The sequence below is a fragment of the Hypanus sabinus genome, chromosome 7, assembly GCF_030144855.1.
Source record: "Hypanus sabinus isolate sHypSab1 chromosome 7, sHypSab1.hap1, whole genome shotgun sequence".
NCBI classification, from domain to species: Eukaryota; Metazoa; Chordata; class Chondrichthyes; order Myliobatiformes; family Dasyatidae; genus Hypanus; species Hypanus sabinus.
The window spans coordinates 143,491,980-143,513,910 of NC_082712.1; the positions used below are offsets into that span (position 1 = coordinate 143,491,980).

General features: G+C 41.1%; 1 protein-coding gene across 1 annotated transcript; it reads right to left on the reverse strand.

Moving 5' to 3' along the window:
- Nucleotides 1-1,642: 1,642 nt before the first annotated feature.
- Nucleotides 1,643-20,605, reverse strand: LOC132397282 (nuclear receptor-interacting protein 3-like). Its single transcript, XM_059975860.1, has 6 exons — nt 20,295-20,605; nt 11,183-11,362; nt 9,418-9,500; nt 4,678-4,817; nt 2,939-2,991; nt 1,643-1,910 (listed from the first exon to the last, which is right to left on the reverse strand). Exons 1-6 carry the CDS (start codon nt 20,466-20,468, stop codon nt 1,809-1,811), a joined length of 732 nt encoding a protein of 243 aa, XP_059831843.1. The 5' UTR covers nt 20,469-20,605; the 3' UTR covers nt 1,643-1,808.
- Nucleotides 20,606-21,931: the final 1,326 nt, after the last annotated feature.

Genomic DNA, 21,931 nt, shown 5'->3' on the forward strand with positions numbered 1-21,931 from the left:
ACCACAGCTGGGAACAGCAACAGGGACCTAAATAGTACATTTGGGATGCAAATATTTCAAGATACCTCACAGGAACATAATTGATATCCAGTCAAACATTAAGCAGATGACCCAAAACATTGTCAAAAAGTAAAATCTTAAGGAGGAAAGAGATATGGAGAGGCAGAGGCTCTGGGAGCAAATTTCAGAGCATCTAGACTTGGCAGCTAAAGGCATGGTTCCAAATTGATGGGGGTCATTAAATCTGGGGATAAGCACATGGTTGGAATTGGAGTATTGTACACATCTTGGAGCTTGTAAATGTTAAGGAGATTTCAGATACAAGAAGAAATCAGAATTTTCAGATTTATATTTTGCTGAAGATGATTTGGTGCAAGTTCAAAAAGTGACAGCAATGTTTTGGACAATTCCAAAATTTATTTAAGGTAAACAGAGAGACAACCACAAGAGAATATTGGAATGGAGGATGATTTCAGCAGCAGTTGAAGAGATTCAGTGCAACCAGGCAGTATTGATGACAAGGGAATAGGGAGTTTGGTGATGGCACAGATAAGCTGGCTTAACTAGGCTAAATAGAACAAAGTCATGAACATTCACTAAGATATTTAAATGGACGCAGTAGCACTAAATACACAATGTAGTAGGGTGAGCACACTGCTTCTTGCCTTCTAAACCAATTCCAAAACTCTGGACACAAGAATTAATGCACTGCTTAGGCTGTAAAGTATATTCAATCTGCTGCCTATTTTCTGTTTTCAATTCAGATTTCCTGCAACTGCAGTTCTATTTTAATTTTCATTAATCTGTCTACTTTATAATAATAATTTTTAAAAATGATGGGTACTTGCCTGCACTGCGAAGTACAGGCAGCTATGTTTTTTTTCAGACATTTCCTTGTCCAACCTCTGGCCAGGAGTGCCTGGCTGTCGTGGGTCTTCATACCCCAAGAACGAAGAGCCCATTCCGTGTGGATTCTGTTCTTTACTAGCCTATCCAAGTTCCCCCCACTCTCTTGAAGAAATTAGCGCTTGCCCATCTCATGGAGGATAAAATTCTTTACCTTTAAAGATTGTGAAGGCAGGATCATTGGAGATATACCAAGAGGAAGCAGATAAATGTTTGAAAGAGGAGCAATTGGCACAGAACAGAGAGGAAACTGGGCTAGAAATGACACAAACATGTTGAATGGCAAGGCAGGCTGGTGATGTGGGTGAACTACTCCTGTTCCTATTTTCTTGTTTCATTGTGTGTGTTTACAGCAGAGTGTATACATTAAGCAGTATCATGGCCATGTAGTTGGAAAAAGGTGCTAGTAGTGAGAGATGAAATCGGAAGCATTAAGAATTAGGCAACAGATCAATGGAGAACAGCACACAGATTCTGACCTGATAATTTTCAGCACAGGAAGATCTGACAATGAGGTTCTAAGACTGAGGATCTCACTTTATGCAACTTTCACAACACCAGGATGTTTTACTGCCATTGAAAGGTAGTTCAGAAATTTCTAGTACCAGTAGCTTTCCAATAAATGGACCCACGGTGACAAACTGGTAAAAGATTCTATAATTATTAGAATTACTGCGACTAGTGGCATTTATCACTTTATCACCCATGTCCCTATCAGCTGTATATTCTTTGTCACTTTGGATTATTTAATTAATTCACATCCTCTTCATCTAGCAAAAAGTCTTCCAAATATCTGATCCTAGAAATACATTTATCCTTCATATAAATATAGAATACGTTCAGCAAAAGGTTTTACATTTAAACAATCTAGACTAAATGTAGCTAAATTACTTTCATGGCACTTACCCATCTTCATTCAAACAGCCCTCAGCATTCAGAAATGGAATCTCCTCTTTCTCCTTCTCTCCAAGAATTAAATATTGTTTTTCCATGTCTATTATGCACTAAGTACAAAGCAGAGCAGACACAACTTTGTGATGGATGACCACTTTCCAGGGCCAGAGAAATTTATTGCTAACCTCAGTTTTCTACTACTGCAACAGGACCTTTCCAAAGCTTCAGAATTGTTTGTTAAAATGTTAAACTTTTTAAGAATATTCCTTGCTCAATTTCTTGTTGTAAACAAAAACGAGTCTTCAGTTCTTAATACAAATTGCAAGCAGTAATTTGTTTGAAGTTAAAAGGATATCTGGGTTGGCTACTAAGAGATGTGGTTTGCAAAGTGAAGTGACTGCACTAGCCAAACACATGACAATGGGCTATGTTAATAGGCCTACATTAACCAGGCACTGTTGTTCTCAGAAAATTTTAGACCATATGTATAAATTACTTTGTCCCAGCAAATAACACATGCAGATGATATCATCTGGTAGCAAGCAATATAAATATCAGAAAATATTGGGATTGTTAGAAATGACAGAAAGATGGGGTGACAGGAAGAAGAACTAGAATTCATTCTGCAGCTGTCAGTTTCTGCGATGGATGACTCAGTCATATGCAATTTGTTGGTATGTCCTTTTAGTTCATAAGGGTTGCACCTGTGTTTCGAAATCCTTTCAAATTCAGAAATATTTTATAAATGGGAAGTCCTCTGAGTGCTAAGTGTGTGTCAAGAACCATTTGAATATAAATGTGTATCATTAAAATAAAATAGACTGTTTTAAACTACTTCATTAACTGGAAATATCTCTGCCTTGGTAGGGAGGGGCTCCCACCATTCAAGAAGTGACTACTAGCAGCTAGATCTCATAACAGAAACTAGACAGGGAGGTAAGCTAGTCCATGAAAATGGATACAGTATAACCTTCCTATAGTGAGGGTACCCATTGATATCTATATTGGATAGGGCTTAAAATCTTTTTAGTTTAGGGCTTTGCAGACAGAGAACCCAATGCAATCACAACCTAAGGCTAAAAGAACACAAAAAATCTCTTCCCAAACCTGATATACACAATGAATGTCATTTTGTTACCTTCAAAGATCTCAGTGTCTGCAATCCAATAGATAGAATTTTCTTATCATCATCTGTTAATGAGAAAGATAATTGAGTGTGAAACATATTCTGATCAACATTAAATTGGGTAGAAACCTTTTAATAATATAGAACTGGAACAAAGAATTATCACTAAGTTATTGCTTATTTCAGTTCCAACGAAAGATCATTAAAGAGAAACTTCTTTTTCTCTCTCCACAGATGCTGAGTGACCTCCTGCGTGTTTCTTGCATTTTATGTCTTTATTTCATTATCAAAATTAAAACATTGATGATAAAATTTCTTGATATCAATTACTAATTGGGCTACCAAATGCAATTTGAAAATTAAGTCTTCATTGGGCATAGCTGAAGGACAAAATTCCCCACACACTAAATAGAGTGTACAGCAGAAAGAATGTTGTAGTTTTAAATTGAGGCAATTTCTTGCATTAAATTAATAACTAATCTATTTACTTTTAGTGATAGAAGATGATTCTATAGAACATTTTAGCTTTACAGCGAAAGGTTAGCAGTGTAAATGGCAGCATTGATTACAATGTATTCCTCACTATTTATTGCAATCCTTCTGTTTTGGAGAGTTAGATTTCCTCAAGAACCATAGCCAAACAGTATGTATTAGTTGGCTATATTTATTTTTAATTTTTGATCTGAGATATAGAATGAATCACTTATTTTCTAATACACATGCAGAAAAATATATAACAAGATATATTGATAAAAAACATGGAATACAAACATGACTCAAATGAACGCCAGACCTCTAATGAAAAATCACCAAATTTAGACTTCTTTTGAGAAAGTGGACAGAGTCATTGAGCAGATATTGCACCTTGGCTCAGCTTAGAGAATATAGTCAGGAATCTGACTCCCTAAACAGTGCTAGTGGAGACTTATCACTTGAAACCTTGCTGTTTACAAGCATAGCATTTCACTAAATTTCTCTCAGATTGTACACTAATCCCTGCAATTTTGGGGTGTGGATTGTCCAGTTCACAATTTTCCATAATATGAAGTCATCAAATCTTTGCATGTGCCAAGAAATGTGAGCTTAAAATGTGGATTTTGTTTATTTAGTTACTTTAAAAATTCATAAGAGTGAATTTAATGCTTTACCTCAAATTTTTGGACAATGATTTATGAATTCTGTAAGGGCAAATTTCCATTATTCAAACTGCCCATAACCCAGGGGTTGTCTGGAATTGTTTTACAGGGATATCTGGTGCCAATTACTTTATTTTCCAGTCCCAGCTGAGGCAGGAGAATATGGCAGTCCTCAGGAAGACTACATATACCTGATTCAAGTAGTAGATGATAAACTTTGTCATTCAGCATCAACTAATTTCCAAATTCATATTATTTTCCCATTTATCAGCACACAAAGACAGTCAAAAGAATGTGTGCACTATCTGGTGTTCACTAAGATGCAGGAACTACATGCTGAGGAATGGAACATTGAATACCTTGTGATCAGGTTGGTCAGGCAAGATGAATGTTCTTTCTATCCAATCTCAGTGCATGTCTCAGTTCTACGAGCTCTCATTTTTGTTATTATTACCCATGGTAACTGTAAATGTGATAAATAATTTCACATCCATTCACAGCAATCTGTGCTAATTATTCACCAGAAACTTAGAACCTATGTAAAAATATAATCTGTTCCACAAAATATGTTAGGAAATAATTTTTTAATAAATTTTTTCAAGTATAAAAACTTACCCACAACAACTGCTGAACACTTAATATTCAGTTGCCCTACAGAAATTGCAATGTTGTCCATTTGGCCAATAACCTTTGACAGAAAGGGCATTCCCATTTTTTGCATTTCATTCCTGTCTGTTTTCACATATTCCTTCAGCCTATGATGAAAATAATGATTTTGAATGTATTTTTTAAGATCAGAGTAAAACAATATGTTCATTAAATTCTAAGGTAAAACAACACAGTTAATACTCTAACAGTGAGGATTAAAGAATATTCATAACAAAATGATGTGTGATTACACAATTTTGGAATGCTGCACAATTCGTGAGAAGCCTGAGGTCCCACACCACAACGTTCAGGAACAGTTATTACCCTACAATCATGAGGTTCCTGAACCAGTGTGGAAAGGCTTATTCACCACTGCTCTGAACTCATCCTCTGACCTATGGACTCACTTTCATGGACTCTTTACAACTCATGTTCCCAGTATTATTTTTCTTTGCATAGTTTGTCTTATTTTGTACATTAGTTGCTAGTCAGTCTTTATCAGTTTTTGTATAGTTTATTGTAAAACTCTATTGTATTTTTTCTGTAAATGCAGACTGGGTAGGATTTGTACTTTGATAATAAATTTACCTTGAACTTTGAATAGGATTGCCTATTTTCAACATATGTATACAGTCATGGGGCTTATTGACACTTAGTCCTCTTATAGAAACCAAATACTTTAAAAATAAACACTGAATTTGTTTTCATCTTCCCTTTATTTTGCAAGGTATTGTACGTTTAGGAAGCAGAGGGTAGTTATCAATAATAATTAAAATAGACTACCGAAGCGGAATTTCTGTAATCTTGCCAGAAGATTTGTGTGTGCAATATTTGTCCTCAGGTAACGAGAGATTGTGACACATTTCTTTATGTCCATCTGCATATTTTCCTTTAAAAGGAAGAATTTGTGGACAATCTCTGATACACAACTCTGTATTAAGTAATTCACACATGAAAACAATGAACCCAACTGTGGTTGGCCCAGAATGTTAATAATCATTAAATCAAGATGTAAAGCCCCAATATTGTACCTGGTGCATACTGAAAACCTGTGCTAACCAACTGGTAGGAGTGTTCATGGGAATCTTCGACCTCTCACCTACTTCAAAAGGGTAACAATCATACTGATGCTGAAGAAGAACAGGGTGAGCTGCCTCAATGACTATCATCTGATAGCTCTCATATCTACTGTGATAAAGTGCTTTGAGAGGTTAGTCCTGAATAGAATTAACTCCTGTCTGAGCAGACCTGGACCCCATGCAGTTTGCCTACCACCACAACAGGTCTACAATGCATGCAATGTTACTGGCTCTCCACTGGGCTTTGGACCACCTGGACAACAGTAATGCCGGCATCAGGCAATACCATCATCCCATCAGTACTGATCAACAAGCTTCAAAACTGAGCCTCTGTATCACCTTTGGAATTGGAATCTTGCCTTCCTCATCGGGAGACCACACTCAGTTTGGATTGGTCATAACATATCCTCCTTGCTGATAATCAACACAAGCACACCTCGATGATGCCTGCTTATCCCACTGTTCTACACTCCGTACACTCATGACTGTGTGGTTAGGCACAGCTGAACCGACATCTATATATTTGCCTATGATAAAGCAGCTGTTGGCAAAATCTGAGATTGCAATGGGAAGGCTGGTTGAGTGGTGTCACAACAATCACCTTCACTCAATGTCAGCAAGACCAAGGAACTGATAGTGGACTTCAGGGAGAGGATGCCGAGCAAACACACACTAATCGTCACTGAGGGGCCACCAGTGGAAAGGGTGAGCAGTTTCAAATTCCTGGGCATAAACATCGTCAGCCCAGCATATTGATGCAATCACGATAAAAGCATGCCAGCCTCTATAACTCATTAGGAGTTAGAGGAGATTTGGTCCCCGAAGACTCTAGCAGCTTTCTACAGATGTACCATAGACAGCATTCTGTTTTACTAGATTGCTTTTATATTTATCATGCATTTTTTTGTTTTTTTTAGTTGTGTTTTTTATGCTGCATCAAATCCAGAGCAACAGTCATTTCTTTTCCTTTACACTTGTGTACTGAACAATGACAAGAAACAATCTTGAAACAAACAACAACAGGTCTAAGTGGATGCATCACCGTCTGGTGTGGAAGTACCAATGCAGAAAATTGTAAGAGGCCGCAGAGAGTTGTGGATTCAGCCAGCTCCATCACAGACACAAACCTCCCTGCTAGTTAGGCCATTTTCAAACGGGGGTACTGCAAGAAGGAGACATCCAACATTAAGCACCGTCACCATCTAGGATATGCCCACTTGTTACTACTGTCAGGGAGAGGGTACAGGAGCCTGAAGACCACACTCAATGTTTTAAGAAGGGCTTCTTCCCCTCTGCCAACAGCTTTCTGAACAGCCCATGAACCCATGACTACTACCTAGCTATTCCTTTATTATTGTACTAGTTACTCATTTTTCATTGTAACTTAAAATAATTTGTTATGCCTGCACTCCTGCCTCAAAACAACAAATTTCATGACTGTGTCGATGACAATAAACCTAATTTTGATTCAATGGTTGGATCAAAGCAACTCCAAAATTCAGGAGTCTCAATGACATCCAAATGAAAATGGCCACCTGACTGGTGATTTTCAGCTGCTTGTACATTCACACACTCCAATGATCTATTACAAGATGCATTACAACAATTCAGAAATGCTTCTTTGACAGTATCCCATCATCTAGAATGACAAAAACAGCAGGTATCTTGCAATGCAATGTTACCCTCCTCCAGTCAAGCTGCCTCCTGTTGTCGAATGGCATTACAATGGGGCAAAATCCTGCAATTCTCTCCCCAATGCCACTGTGGTACTTTCACCACAATGACTTTAGCTCTTTGAGTATGTGACAAAGAAAATAATTAAGGAAGACAATAAATGTTATTCTTACCAACAATGTTCTGAACTCCCCTACAATGGATTTTGGGAGATTGCCAAGGAGAGATTCAGAGCTTTAATGCATAACCAAGGCCAGGGTCGCAGGACCATTGTGTGTGCATGTGCACATATGGGTATACTGAAGACTGGGTGGACGGGATGTATGATTCGAGTGGCAGGAGGAAGCAACTAGGAAGGGATCAGTGAGCTGGGTTCCAGTTTGGTAATGCACTGTGAAGGATCAGTTGTTCTGGGACTGCCTGACAATGGCAATGCCTCAGCCAACCTCATCTACTTTCTCCACAGTTCTCCCAAAGTATCACTGCATAGGGAATATTGGGCAAAATCACCCAGGAATTGTCAGCATAATATTTAACTCTGTGCATTAGTAATGACACATTGCTGAAGTGAAGCATCACTTTGCAATCAAATGTCTAGGCCCCAAAGACATTTTGTGTCCACCGGATCAAATGTAGATTTTACATTCCTGTGATAGAAGATTGGCACTACAGTCACTGCTTCTTGATTTATTCATCAGCCCTGGTTGCATACTGTTAATGAATCAGGAGCACCTGTTTTGTATTTTAATAATACTATTAGAATCAAAATCAGAATTAGCTTTATTATCACCGACGTGTCATGAAGTTTGTTAACTTAACAACAGCGGTTCAATGTAATACATAATAGAGAAGAAAAAAATAAAAGTAACTAAGTAAATGAATTACAGTATATGTATATTGAATAGATGAAATATCATGCAAAAACAGAAATAAGAATAGTGAGGAGGTGTTCATGGGTTCAGTGTTCATTTAGGAATCAGATGGCAGAGGGGAAGAAGCTGTTCCTGAATCGCTGAGTGTGTGCCTTCAGACTTCTGTACCTCCTACATAATGGTAACAATGAGAAAAGGGCATGCCCTGGGTGCTGAAGGTCCTTAATAATGGACACTGCCTTTCTGAAACACTGCTCCCTGAAACGTCCTGGGTGCTTTGTAGGTGAGTACCCAAGATACAGCTGATTAAGTTTACGACCCTATGCAGCTTCTTTCGGTTCAGTCCTGTGCAGTGCTCACCCACCCCACCACCATGCCAGGCAGTGATGCCCCTGTCCTTACAACATACCGAATTCCTAATGGAGTCGCAAGACTGTAGATACTATAGTCTGAGCACAAACCAACTGTTGGATGAATTTGGTGCGTCAAATGCCGTCTGTCCGTGGTAAAGAGTCCTGATGATGCTTGACCTACTGAGCTCCCCCAGCAGTTTGTTCTATTGCATTTAAATTTATAATTTATGCAATTGTGAAATTCAGTTCCAAAGCATATTCCAACTTGGCACTCTGAATGACAGGTCCTGCTATAATTTACCTCTAAATCAATTAAATTTTCCATCGGTTGAAATGCTAAATCAAAAGAAAAAATCCAATTGTGCTATGCAATTAATGATGCAGCAAATGCTTTCATTTTTGTTGCAGTGGTGTTTTCCTGCTTTTCTGTTTCCCACAGTCTTTCATACAGTAATATTATTGTATAATCGTCAAATGTTACCGTAAACATCTTTTGAGTATGGCTACTCCTATTTCTGAAGCGTTTCTGCTTAAGTTACAAATCTCAAGAGGTCTCCAGCCAGGACAGCTCATTATTCGAACCATCTGTAGTGATATCTGTACATTCACACCACAGATATTCCCATCCCATCACATGGAAAAAAAAGCACAGTTCATTCCAATAAAACATGTGGTTATATTTGTTGCAGTGTGATGTTGAAGGAGTATAAGAAATGCATGATGACTTACCCTAGTTTATCCACACAGGCAGATGAAATGAGATTATTTTGAGAGCCGGTGTCAATCTGTAATTTCATCTCTAATCCAGCACACTTTAAAAATTGAAAATAGACTTAGAACCGTCCATGGTAAATTGCAAATCCAATAGTATTATTGTAGCAACGGAACAGGTCCAGCAACCCAGATACAGTCTGGACCCTCAGTGCTGTCTTAGTGAAGTTTCTATGCTCTCCCTGAGAATGTGGGGGGTTTTACCAGGTACTCCAGTTTTTCACAACATCCTAAAATTGTTCAGGTTGGCAGGATAATTGGGCACTGTAAATCCTAGTGTGTAGGTGAGATGTGGAATTTAAAGGGTTATCTAAGAAAGGATGAACTGATGTTGGGAGAGGGTTCATAAAAATGATTCCAGGATTGAAAAGCTTGTCGTATGAGGAGCGTTTGATGGCTCTGGGCTTCTACTCACTGGAATTCAGAAGAATGAAGGGTGACTTTGTTGAAACCTATCGAATATTGAAAGGCCTCAATAGAATGGATGTGGAGAGGATGTTTCCTATGGTGGGGGAGTCTAAGACCAGAGGACACAGTCTCAGAATAGAGGGGCATCCTTTTAGAATGGAGATGAGGAGGAATTTCCTTAGTCAGAGAGTGATGAATCTATGGAATTCATTGCCTCAGGCAGCTGCAGAGACCTAATCATTGGGTATATTTTAGGCAGAGATTGATAGATTCTTGGTTAGTCAGGGCATGAAGAGATTGGCAGGAGATTGGGGCTGAGAGGGAAAATGGATCGGCCATAATGAAATGGCGGAGCAGACTAGATGGGCCAAATGACATAATTCTACTCCTATATCTTATGATCTTATAGGTGGGAGCCAGTTGATGAGAATATGGGATGATGAAAATGGGTTACGGTAGAATTATTGTAGAAAGAGGAGCCTAATGATCAATGTTGACTCGGACTGGAGGGTCTGTGTCTGTGCTGTATCTCTCCATGACACTACGACAAGGCTGCAGTAATGATAAGCAGACTCATAAATCATGCAGCATTAATTGTACCAAGCATTAGCAAACTGTAAATCAGGAGTGTTCTTCATCTTAGAACAGAGAGCTGAACTTAAGTGCCAAAATTAATGACGGGGTTGTCTAAAATTAAAACAGCTTGTGATCAGATTCAGACATCACAGGAATTGAGAGTCTCTTTGTACTACAGGGTATTGTTACTCATAAGTGGTAACTCACCCCCTGAGATACCTTCCCTTATCCCTCTGTAATATAATTTATCATTGGGAAATGGAAAATAGGTGATTAGAATAAAAGTAGTGTTATATCTGCAAGGATAAATAATGTGTTAGTGATACCACATACAAACATGGAAAATCATCAACTGCTGTACTACAGCAGATAATAAAGAGGCATGCTGGTTTGTCTTTCCGTTTTTAGATACTGACATGACTGAAGTAGAATTACTGTACTATTTTCATAAATGGAACAATATGCAAAGCTTATTTAAAATTGGTTGGCTGATAATTCAAGATTCAAGTGCACTCATTATCAGAGAATGTATAAATTATACAACTTTGAGATTTGCTTGCACAAAGCAAGAAACCCGAAAGAACCCAGTTAAAGAATGGGAAAAAAAGAATAAAACTAAAAATAATAGACTAACATCTGATGCGCAAGAGAAAAAATAACAAAGCATGCAAACAATCGAAGCGAACAACGACATTCCAAACCAAAATAATGTCATATATTTCAAGGAATACAAAATTACCTTGCAACACACAAATATCAGATCATCATCCTGAGTTCTGTGAAATTCCTGTTTAACCTGATGGAAGCTATTGCTCTGCATCGGAAATGAATTATTAGAAGGCCATGTCCCTCGGTTGTTTGCTCGAAGTTTAGACAAGTTGCTTTCTAACAAGCGTCTCTGTAAAATGTTGTGTGGTTGCTAAAATAAAATTTCAAAAATTATGATCAATACAGTTAGCATGATTTTGACACTCTGAACATCTATAGTGAACAAATGGATTAGATTAATTCCTAAATTGTGATTTTCCCGCTAGGGAGAGTTTAAGTGAATAGGATCTATACTCTCAAGTTTAGATGAAACTGAAATGTGCAAAATTCTAATGGGACTTGACAGGGTAAAGATAGAGATGCTGGTTCTCTTGGCTACGATGTTTAGTACCATGGATTGTACATGCTGAGGCACTATTATCTCAAAATGAAGGGCAGGCCTTCAAAACAAGGATAAGAGGAAATTTCTTCACCTGGGGTGCTGTATCTTCTCAGCCAAAGATGCCTATGGAGACTTAATGGTTGTGTATATTAAAGAAAGATTAATAGCATTTTAGATATTAAGGAAATCAAGGGATATTGTGTTTATGGGTGCTTTAGAGTGACTCTGATGTAAAAGATAAGTCATTATTGAAAAAAGGATTAAGCGTGATGGGTTGGAACATCCGTTTCTTTTGCTCCTTAAAGTGCAAATTGCTAAAATAAAAGCATGTTTGGGTATCCTATGTGGAACACCTGCATTCAGTCTACAAACATGCTTTGTCTTTTTTGATGCCTTCCAGTTCAGCTCCCCCTTTCACTCTGACGTCTCTTTTGCAGGCCTTCTGCATTGTACATTGAGACCCGATGTGTGCTCTGGGGAGGATATAGTGTTGGGGGGGTGGGGAGAGGAGGAAAGGAAGAAATCTGCTACATTTGCCTATCTGTAACTCCAGACTGACAGGTACAGTTGACTGTGAAGCAAGCCACACAGTTTAACCGTGGCCACCTTGTTGAAATGGAGGGAGAACAAAACCAGATGGGCCATTTGACGTGAAAGGTAGCACCAAGGTCAGTCAGCCTTGAAAGGTCTTCCTCATATACACTTGGGATTTAGTGTCCAAATTGGGGAATTAATTGAACAAATTGGGAACAGCAATAGACCATGTGGGTTGTTGATTCATTAAGATTATAGGGGACCACTACTGCTGGGAGTTCAGTGGGAAAAATGGCCCTTGGATCTCCTCAATAGGGAGCCCCCATAAAGACTCCCAACATTAAGTCAAACACAAGCAAAAAAAACCTACTCCTGATTATCATCCACTGCCACCTCTCAGGTGCTGAATCATTGTGTCTCCAAGTTGAGCACCACTTGATACAAGCAAGGGCACCAAATGTTCCTAGACTGTGGACATTTAACAGATTTGCCAGCTCAAACTTCAGCATCCAGGAGGTACTGTGGACCACCAGTAGCAGAAATATATGCCACCACAATCTAACCACATGGCCTGATACAATCCTCACTATCATTAGCATCAAGTGAAGAGGTTAATTCCGGCTCATGAAGAGTGTAGAAGGTATGCTGGGAGTAGTTCCAGCCTACCTAAAAATGAGTGGCAATCAGACCAAATTGCAATACAGGACCAGATATGTATACAACAGCAGAAACAACAATCAACAAACAGAGGGATGTGATCTTAAAGCCAACAGATTGAATGAAAACTCTGCAGTTCTATCATGCCTAGATGTAGATGTAGGGGGACAGGTGGATATCAATTAAACAACTATCAGAAGAAGATTCCAAGGACATTCCATCCTTGGAGAAGCCCATGGCATAATCGTTAAAGACAGTTTTTGCAACAATTTTCAGTGGTCATATCCAGCCAATGATTCATCTCAGTTTCTTCCTGAGATTTGCACCATCACAGACAGACAGACATACTTTATTGATCCCCAGGGAAATTGGGTTTCGTTACACCCAGTCTTCAGTCAATTTGATTCACTTCACATCATATGAACATGGCTGAGGGCATGAATTACAGCAAAGGCAATGGGATCAAACAACTTCCCACCCGTAGGAGTGACGACCTGTCCTCTTCATCCAAGCCAGGACCTCTCACAGCCTCGACATAAAGAGCAGAATTCTAGAAGTAAGGAGAGAGTAACTGCTCCTGATATCAAGGCAGTATTCGAATTAATGATTCGCCAAGGACCCTTTTAAAAAATTAATAGATATAAAGAGAAAAATGTTAACACAAAGTACACTGCAGATGCTGTGGTCAAATCAACAAGTACAAACAAGCTGGATGAAACCAGCAGGTTGGGCAGCATCTGTTGAAAGGAGCAGTCAACGTTTCAGGTCAAGACCCTTCGTCAGGACTGAAGAAGGAGGGGGCAGGGGCCCTATAAAGAAGGTGGAGGGGATGGGGAAGGTGCAGGTGAAAAACCAACCAGAGGAAAGATCAAGGGGTGGGGGAGGGGAAGAGGGGGGATAGGCAGGAAAGGTGAAGAAGGAATGTAAGGGGAAAGCACTATATGGGTAGTAAAAGAAGGCAGAATCATGAGAGAGGTGATAGGCAGCTAGAAGAGGAGGCAGAGTGAAAGTGTGATAGGGGAAGAGAGAGGGAGGGAATTACCAGAAGTTGGAGGATTCGATGTTCATACCAAAGGGCTGGAGACTACCCAGCCGGTATATGAAAAAATGTTGTCAGTGGTTGGTCCATGCCTTACACGAAGGAAGATGGTTACGATTGCTGGAAGTAATTCACTCTAACCTCATGGCATCACTGTATGTTTTTGTTAGGGCCAAACTATCTTCTCCTGCTTCATCAATGACCTGCCTACCATTATAAGTTCAGAAGTGGAAATGGTTGCTGATAATCACACAATGCTTCCATCCATTTTGAACTCCTCAACAAACAAAGGAGCAAGGCAACATTCAGGTATTGATTAAGTAGCACATGTCATTTGTGCCAGTAAGTGCTAGGCTTTTAACATCAAGGACATGTATAAGCAGCTACCTTTAGTACTCAATAGCATTGTCATCAATGAGTATTTCACCAACAGCACACTGGGGAACACCAATGACCATTAATGCAACTGGAGCAGCCGCATTAATACTGTGATTAAAAGAAAGAGAATCAGAATTGAAGTCTGAGGTCAGTGACCTCATAGTCAGAACCTTGAGCCTCAGTATTCTGCTTTACTTTATCTACATTGGGGTTAACTCCACACTTTAAACAGGGAGACAGGTAAAAGACAGGAAGTTATAGATTTGGAGTTCATTATTAAGAATGAGATTTCAGGTACTCTGAGGCACGTGATAAAATAGGCCTAAGTCAGCATGGTTCCCTTTGGGGTAAGCCTTGCCTGACGAATCTGTTGGAATTCTTTGAGGAAATAGCAGGTAGGATAGACAAAGCAGAGTCAATGGATGTTATTTATTTGGATTTTCAGAAGGCCCACGACAAGGCACCATACATTAGGATGCTAAACAAGATAGTAGCCCCTGGTATTACAGGAAAGATACTAGCATGAAAAGAAGATTGGCTGCCTGGCGGGAGGCAGAGAGTGGCAATAAAGGAGGCCTTTCATAGTTGGCTGCCAGTGACTGCTGGTGTTCCACAGGGGTCGGTGTTGGGACTGCTCCTTTTCATGTTACCTGTTAATGATCTGGATGATGCAATTGATGGCTTTGTGGCCAAGTCTGCAGATGATACAAAGATAAGTGGAGGGACAGGCAACGTTGAAAAATCAGGGAGTCTGCAGAGGACATGGACATATTAGGAGACTGGGCAAAGGCGTGATAGATGAATACAGTGTAGGGAAGTGAATGCTCATAGACTTTGGCAGAAGGAATAACGGCATAGACTATTTTCTAAACAGAGAGAAAATTCAGAAATTGGGGTTGCAAAGGGACTTGGAGCCCTAGTGCAGCATTCCCTAAAGGTTAACTTTCAGGTTAAGTGGGTGGTAAGAAAGGCAAATGCAATGATAACATTCATTTCCAAAGACTAAAATATACAAGCAAAGATGTAATGGTGAGGCTTTATAAGGCAGTTGTCAGACTGTCTCAAATATTGTGAGCATTTTTGGGCTCCTTATCTAAGAAAGAATGTGCTGGCATTGGAGAGGAGGTTTACAAGAATGATGCTGGGAATGAGAGGGTTAACATACGGGAACCATCTGATGGCTTTGGGCCTTTACTCACTGGAGTTTAGAAGGATGCAACCTACCAAATATTAAAAGGCTAAATATAGAGCAGACTTGGAGAGGATGTTTCCTATACTGGCAAGTCTAGGACCAGAAGTATAGCCTCAGAGTACAAGGATGTCCCTTTAGAACAGAGATGAGGGGGTACTTCTTTAGCCAGAGTGAATTTGTGGAATTCATTAAGGGCTTCAAAGCTTATATAGATAAATGGATACTTTATTGATCCCAAAGGAAATTACAGTGTCACAGTCGCATTCCAAGGGCACAGATATAAATATTAGAGGAGAAGTAGAAGGAGTAAAAAGTGTTACCTCAAACAGTCTAACTGGAGGGAGTCATCACTTCCTTGGCTATAGGTTGACTCATTATAGAGCCTAATGGCCGAGGGTAAGAATGACCTCATTAAATGCTCCTTGGAGCAGCACGGTTGTCTTAGTCTATTTCTAAAATTGCTTCTCCATTCAGAGAAGGTGGCTTGCAGAGAGTGAGAAACATTGTCCAGAATTGCCAGGATTTTCCAGAGGGACCTTTGTTCTACCACAGCCTCCAGTGTGTCCAGTTTGACTCCTATAACAGAGACAACCTTTCTAATCAGTTTATTGAGCCTGTTGGCATCAACCATTGTCCCAGCACACCACCACATAGAGGTTTGTACTGCTGACAACAGACTCGCAGAACATGTGAAAGAGAGGCCTGCATACTCCAAGGGACCTTAGTCTCCTCAGGAAGTAGAGGCAACTCTGCCCCTTCTCGGACTCAGCCTCTGTGATGGTGCTCCACTTAAGTCTGTTATCCAGGTGCACTCCCAGGTACTTGTAGGTCTTCTCTACATCCACATCCTCACCACTCTAACTGTAACAGGGAGCAGTGCAGGCTTAGTCTTCCTAAAGTCCATCACCGTCTCCTTTGTCTTACTGATGTTGAGCTGCAGATGATTCATCTTGCACCATTTGACAAGGTCCTCCTCCAAGTCCCTATATTCATCCTCCCATCCTCCCTTAATACACCCAACTATTGCTGAGTCATCAGAGGATTTCAGCAGATGACATGACTCGGTGTTGTCCGAGGTATACAGGGTAAACAAGAAGGCAGCCAATACTTTCGGACTCCAATGCTGCTTATAGCCATGTCAGTCACACAGCTCTGAAGCCTTACTGTGGTTTGCCAGTCAGGTTGTCCATTATCCAGGATACAGTGGAAGTGCCAGTCTGCACTGAACAGAGTTTTCCCCCCAGCAACGAGGGCTGTGTGTTGAGAATTCAAAAAACATGATCGTCACAGTGCTGCCCTGCTTATCCAAATGGGAGTAGTCTCTGCTCACCAGGTAGATGACAGCATCATCAACACCAGTGTCCTCCTGGTAGGCAAACTGCAGGGGACTGAGGGTTGATCTGACCAGGGGTCAGAGGTGAGCCAAGAGCAGCCTCACCAGGGTCTTCATGATGTGTGATGTCAGGGCCACTGGATGGTAGTCACTCAATACTTTCAGTTGGTCCTACTTGGGTACTGGGACCACGCATGATGTTTTCAATTCAGGTTACAGGGAGAAGGCAGGAGAACGGTGTTGAGGAGGAAAATAATTCAGAAGTAATCAAATGGCAGAGAGCAGACCAGACTCAATGGCCTAATTCTGCTCTAATTCCTTATGGTTTTAACACTTAAAATAAGAGAATTAATGAAACTAAAAATTAAATCGTCTGGTGGACTATCAATAAAATGTCCTCAATGTGCCAAACAAGTAGGTTTCAGCCTTTGAACCTGCCTTGAGCACAGATTTATCAACATTCTGGTGATGGTAATTAGATTAAATGTAGATATTTCCTCAAGGACAAATCCTCCTTGGGAAAAAAACAGAATATTCCAACTAGCCTGTGGGAATTCCTGGCCCATTACCACTTAAAATGGAGAGGGAACTTTGAGGATGAAATTGAAAATGCTTTGTTGCCCATGTGCAGTGTCCCAGCAAAAAAACAGCAGTAGTAGAACACACCTCTTTTACACACATCCACCCACCTGCCCGACAACTCTCTATCTCTCACTCACTCATTCTCACACAGAGTTTGCCAAGTCCATATTGATTTCATCAGTCTTTTCAGAATACCTGCAACTGGCTAGTTATTCTACACCCTGAAAGACTGCCTTGGAAAGAACATAAAAGTTTAACCAGAATTTATAGGCTTCACTGCACATTAGTAATAACGCACAAGCAGATTTCAAGCATTAGATTCCAACCATTACAACTCTGAACTGGTTAAAGTGGTGTATTAATTATAACGGTATTTTTTCCTATATTCTGGGAGTCTTAATGAGACTAAAACACTATGGATGGTAGAGTTTTTGGGGACAATTGAAGAAGAGAGGGACCTTTGAGTACAGATCCACAGATCCTTGAAGGTAGCCACACAGGTAGCTAATGTAGCTAGGAAGGCATTTGGTATACTGGCTTTAGTTAGATGGGGAACTGAATACAGAAGCAGGGACAGTATGGTCCAACTTTATAAAACATTGGTCAGACCTTAACTGGAGTACCATGTGCAGTTCCAGTCACCATGTTAAAGGAATGATGCGATCTTGCTGGAGAGAGAGCAGAGATTCACCAGGGTGTTACCTGGGGTAGAGCATTTCAATTTTGAGGAGAAATAGCAGTTGCTGGGTCTGTTCTCCCTAGAGTGGAGGGGATTAAGATGGGATGCAATTGAGGAATATGAAATTCTGATGGTATTAGGTATACTGGTGTGTGTATATATATGTATATATTCTGATGGTATTAGCTATACCTACTGTGTGTGTGTGTGTGTGTGTGTATATATATATATATATATATATATATATATACAGTAGGTATATATATATATATACAGTAGGTATAGGATAGGTATAGGATTCAACAACCTATGGGCTCAGTTTTAAGGGCTCTGCAACTCAGACATTTATTGCTTATTATTTCTTTTTACATTTGCATCTGCACCATTTGTTGTTTTTTGCACATTGGTTGTTCATCCTTCTCTGTGTGCAGGTTTTCACCAACTCTGTTATGTTTCTATGTACTGTGTCTGTCTGCAGGAAAATGAATCTCAGGGTCCTATCTGATGACATAGATGTACTCTTGATAATTGACTTTGAACTTTGCTGGAAACTTTTCTCCATTTCAGAGGCAGATAAAACTAGAGGACATAGATTTAGGGCAGGGGAAGAGACAGATTTAGGGCAAGAGGGAAGACATTTAGAGGGGATACAAGGGCAATCTTCATCACCCAGTGAGCAAATACTTCGATGGATCAAAATATTGGGCTTCGTTAAATTTTAACCACCGGCAATACTGTAAACCATACAACGTACAATATATATTATTATGTATTGCATCGCCCTGCTGCCGCAAAGTTAGCAAATTTCACGACATGTGCCGGTGATATTAAGCTAGATTTCTGATTCTGATATCGATATCCCTCCTGTTATACCAGCGTCTCGTTTTCTTTCCTTAATTTTGGCATTGTGCTCATTAGTCCAATTAAATTATGGCAACATGTCCAACATCAATCGGAAAGAAAACGTTTGACAGTAGATTAGTTTTAATACTTGGTTTGATCAAGTGAAACAAATACTTTAATTATACTGACCCAAGAGGCCGCAGATATTGGAATCCGGAGCAATAACAAACTGCTGGAGGAACTCAGCGATATCATCAGAACAGGTGAGGATCTCGACCCCATACGTCCACCGTCCATTTCCCTCTGCGGACGACGCCTGACTCGCAGAGTTCCTCCAGCGTCTGTTCTCTTTTAATCGATTTAAAACGTTTTCAACAATCAAGGAGAGTATCAGCGCTAGGTAGTCTATTTGACCCATAGTATCTATTCCGGCCAGAAACCCCGGCTTTCTTGCCTCATCTGTGCTTTACCTCCGCACCAATCCTTGTCCCAGAGAGGAACGAGTGAAACTGACTGGGAGCGGCTGGCTGCTGAAATCGTCACGAACAGGGCATTTTTCTGTACAGAGAATGGACGCGCAAGATTAAACCGAAATCCAGAGGCTCGGAGTTCATGAAATTCTAATGGCACCTCAGCAGCCTACAGGAGCCCACAGCTCAGTGAGATACCCCTGACTGTGAGCACTCCATCGCCCCGATGGTCATCATATACCTACATACTGAGCAAACGGAGACACAGAGTGACCATTCCTCATAGCCTGCTCTGTCCGGCTACCCCGCTGACCACAGGGTGACCATTCCTCATAGCCTGCTCTGTCCGGCTACCCCGCTGACCACAGGGTGACCATTCCTCATAGCCTGCTCTGTCCGGCTACCCCGCTGACCACAGGGTGACCATTCCTCATAGCCTGCTCTGTCCGGCTACCCCGCTGACCACAGGGTGACCATTTCTCATAGCCTGCTCTGTCCGGCTACCCCGCTGACCACAGGGTGACCATTCCTCATAGCCTGCTCTGTCCGGCTACCCCGCTGACCACAGGGTGACCATTTCTCATAGCCTGCTCTGTCCGGCTACCCCGCTGACCACAGGGTGACCATTCCTCATAGCCTGCTCTGTCCGGCTACCCCGCTGACCACAGGGTGACCATTTCTCATAGCCTGCTCTGTCCGGCTACCCCGCTGACCACAGGGTGACCATTCCTCATAGCCTGCTCTGTCCGGCTACCCCGCTGACCACAGGGTGACCATTCCTCATAGCCTGCTCTGTCCGGCTACCCCGCTGACCACAGGGTGACCATTCCTCATAGCCTGCTCTGTCCGGCTACCCCGCTGACCACAGGGTGACCATTCCTCATAGCCTGCTCTGTCCGGCTACCCCGCTGACCACAGGGTGACCATTTCTCATAGCCTGCTCTGTCCGGCTACCCCGCTGACTGGGATTTGTCCCTATGACGCGTTCACTTACGGTTTCTTTGGATGTGCCCAGTTTCTTGAGGCCGTCGAGGGGCAGGAGATCCATCGAGTCTTTATGGATGAACTGAATGGCTTGTTTCATCCGCCTCTGCTGGCGCAGAGAGGCGGCCTCTCGGATATCCATCTGCTGCTGTCGGCTTTCTCTCAGAATGTCCGAATAGAACATTCCACCGAGGCAAGAAAATTTTCGATCAACGAAAATACTGACGGCAAAAGGAAATCTCCGTGGCTTTTCTGGGAATCCTCGGAATCTCGGAGCAGCAATGAGAAGCACTGCTTAGGCAGCCGGCTTTTAAAGGGACGCCGCTCATCCGCCCGTGATTGGCACGCAGGTTCCAGCCCCTGTACGATGCAGGGTTCCGATCCGCAGAAACATCTTCTGCCAACCACTCCTCTGCTCTTGAACACAACGTGTTTGTCCCCGTTTCAAGCCTGCACACGACAGCGATGATACAACCCACCTAACTGGATATTATTGGAAGGTGAATGAAGATAAAGCCCAGATATAGGAGCAGAATCAGGCCATTTGGCCCATCGAGTCTCCTCTGCGGTTTCATCATGGCTGATCCATTTTTCCTCTCAAACTCAGTCTGCTGCCTTCCCCCATAGATAGAAGATCTATGATTGTTACTGTAATTGATTAAGATTAATATAAGGCACTTAATTTATATCCAGCTATCCTCCACACTGCATTTTTTTCTGGAGAAATTGCCCTGCTTTTATCAGAAATTGCCATCGACTCTGTGTTATTATGGGACCTCTTTCTGAATCAATTGGCTTTGTTCCAGGTTCCCACTGAGACATGCACTCCAGTCCATTCATCGATTCGTCCATGAATACTCTATGATAACCCAATCATACAATTCCCTCAAGGTTCAAGTGCAATTCAGCCTTCAATGTCGTTAAGTTATAAAATGCAATACAGTATTGGATCTTACTTTACATATAGAGCAAAGGTATTTTATTTGTGCTTTTAAAAGTACCTTATAATGCAGGTTTTTTGAGAAAGCAAATTTAGCAGGAAAGTTGATGAACTGAATGGATGCTGTCCGCATGGACTTTATTTAGCAAGGTCTTTGACAAAGTCCCACAAGGGAGACTGGTCCACAAGGTTCAGTTGCTTGGCATTCATGATGAGGTAGTAAATTGGATTCAACATTGGCTTTACAGGAGAAACAGAGCGTGGTAGTAGATAGCTGCCTCTCTGACTGGAGGCTCGTGACTAGTGGTGCGCTGCAGGGATTGGTGATCGGTCCATTGTTGTTTCTCATCTGTATCAATGAATTGGGTGATAATGTGGTAAAATGGATCAGCAGATGTGCGAATGACAGACAGACAGACATACTTTATTGATCCCGAGGGAAAATTGGGTTTTGTTACAGTCGCACCAACCAAGAATAGTGAAGAAATATAGCAATATTAAACCAATATTGCAGAAAAATGGCAGATAGAATATAAGGCAGACTGTCATGGTCCGGTCTGTGAAGTCCGCGTTCCGGTCCATGGACTCCGGGTCTTCTGGCTTTCTGTTGTTTCAGTTGGGCTTTATCATAGGCACCTGATTCTCATATTGGAGCTGGAATATAAGTGGCCCTGGGTTCAAGTGTGGTTGCTGGTTTGTCTTGTTGG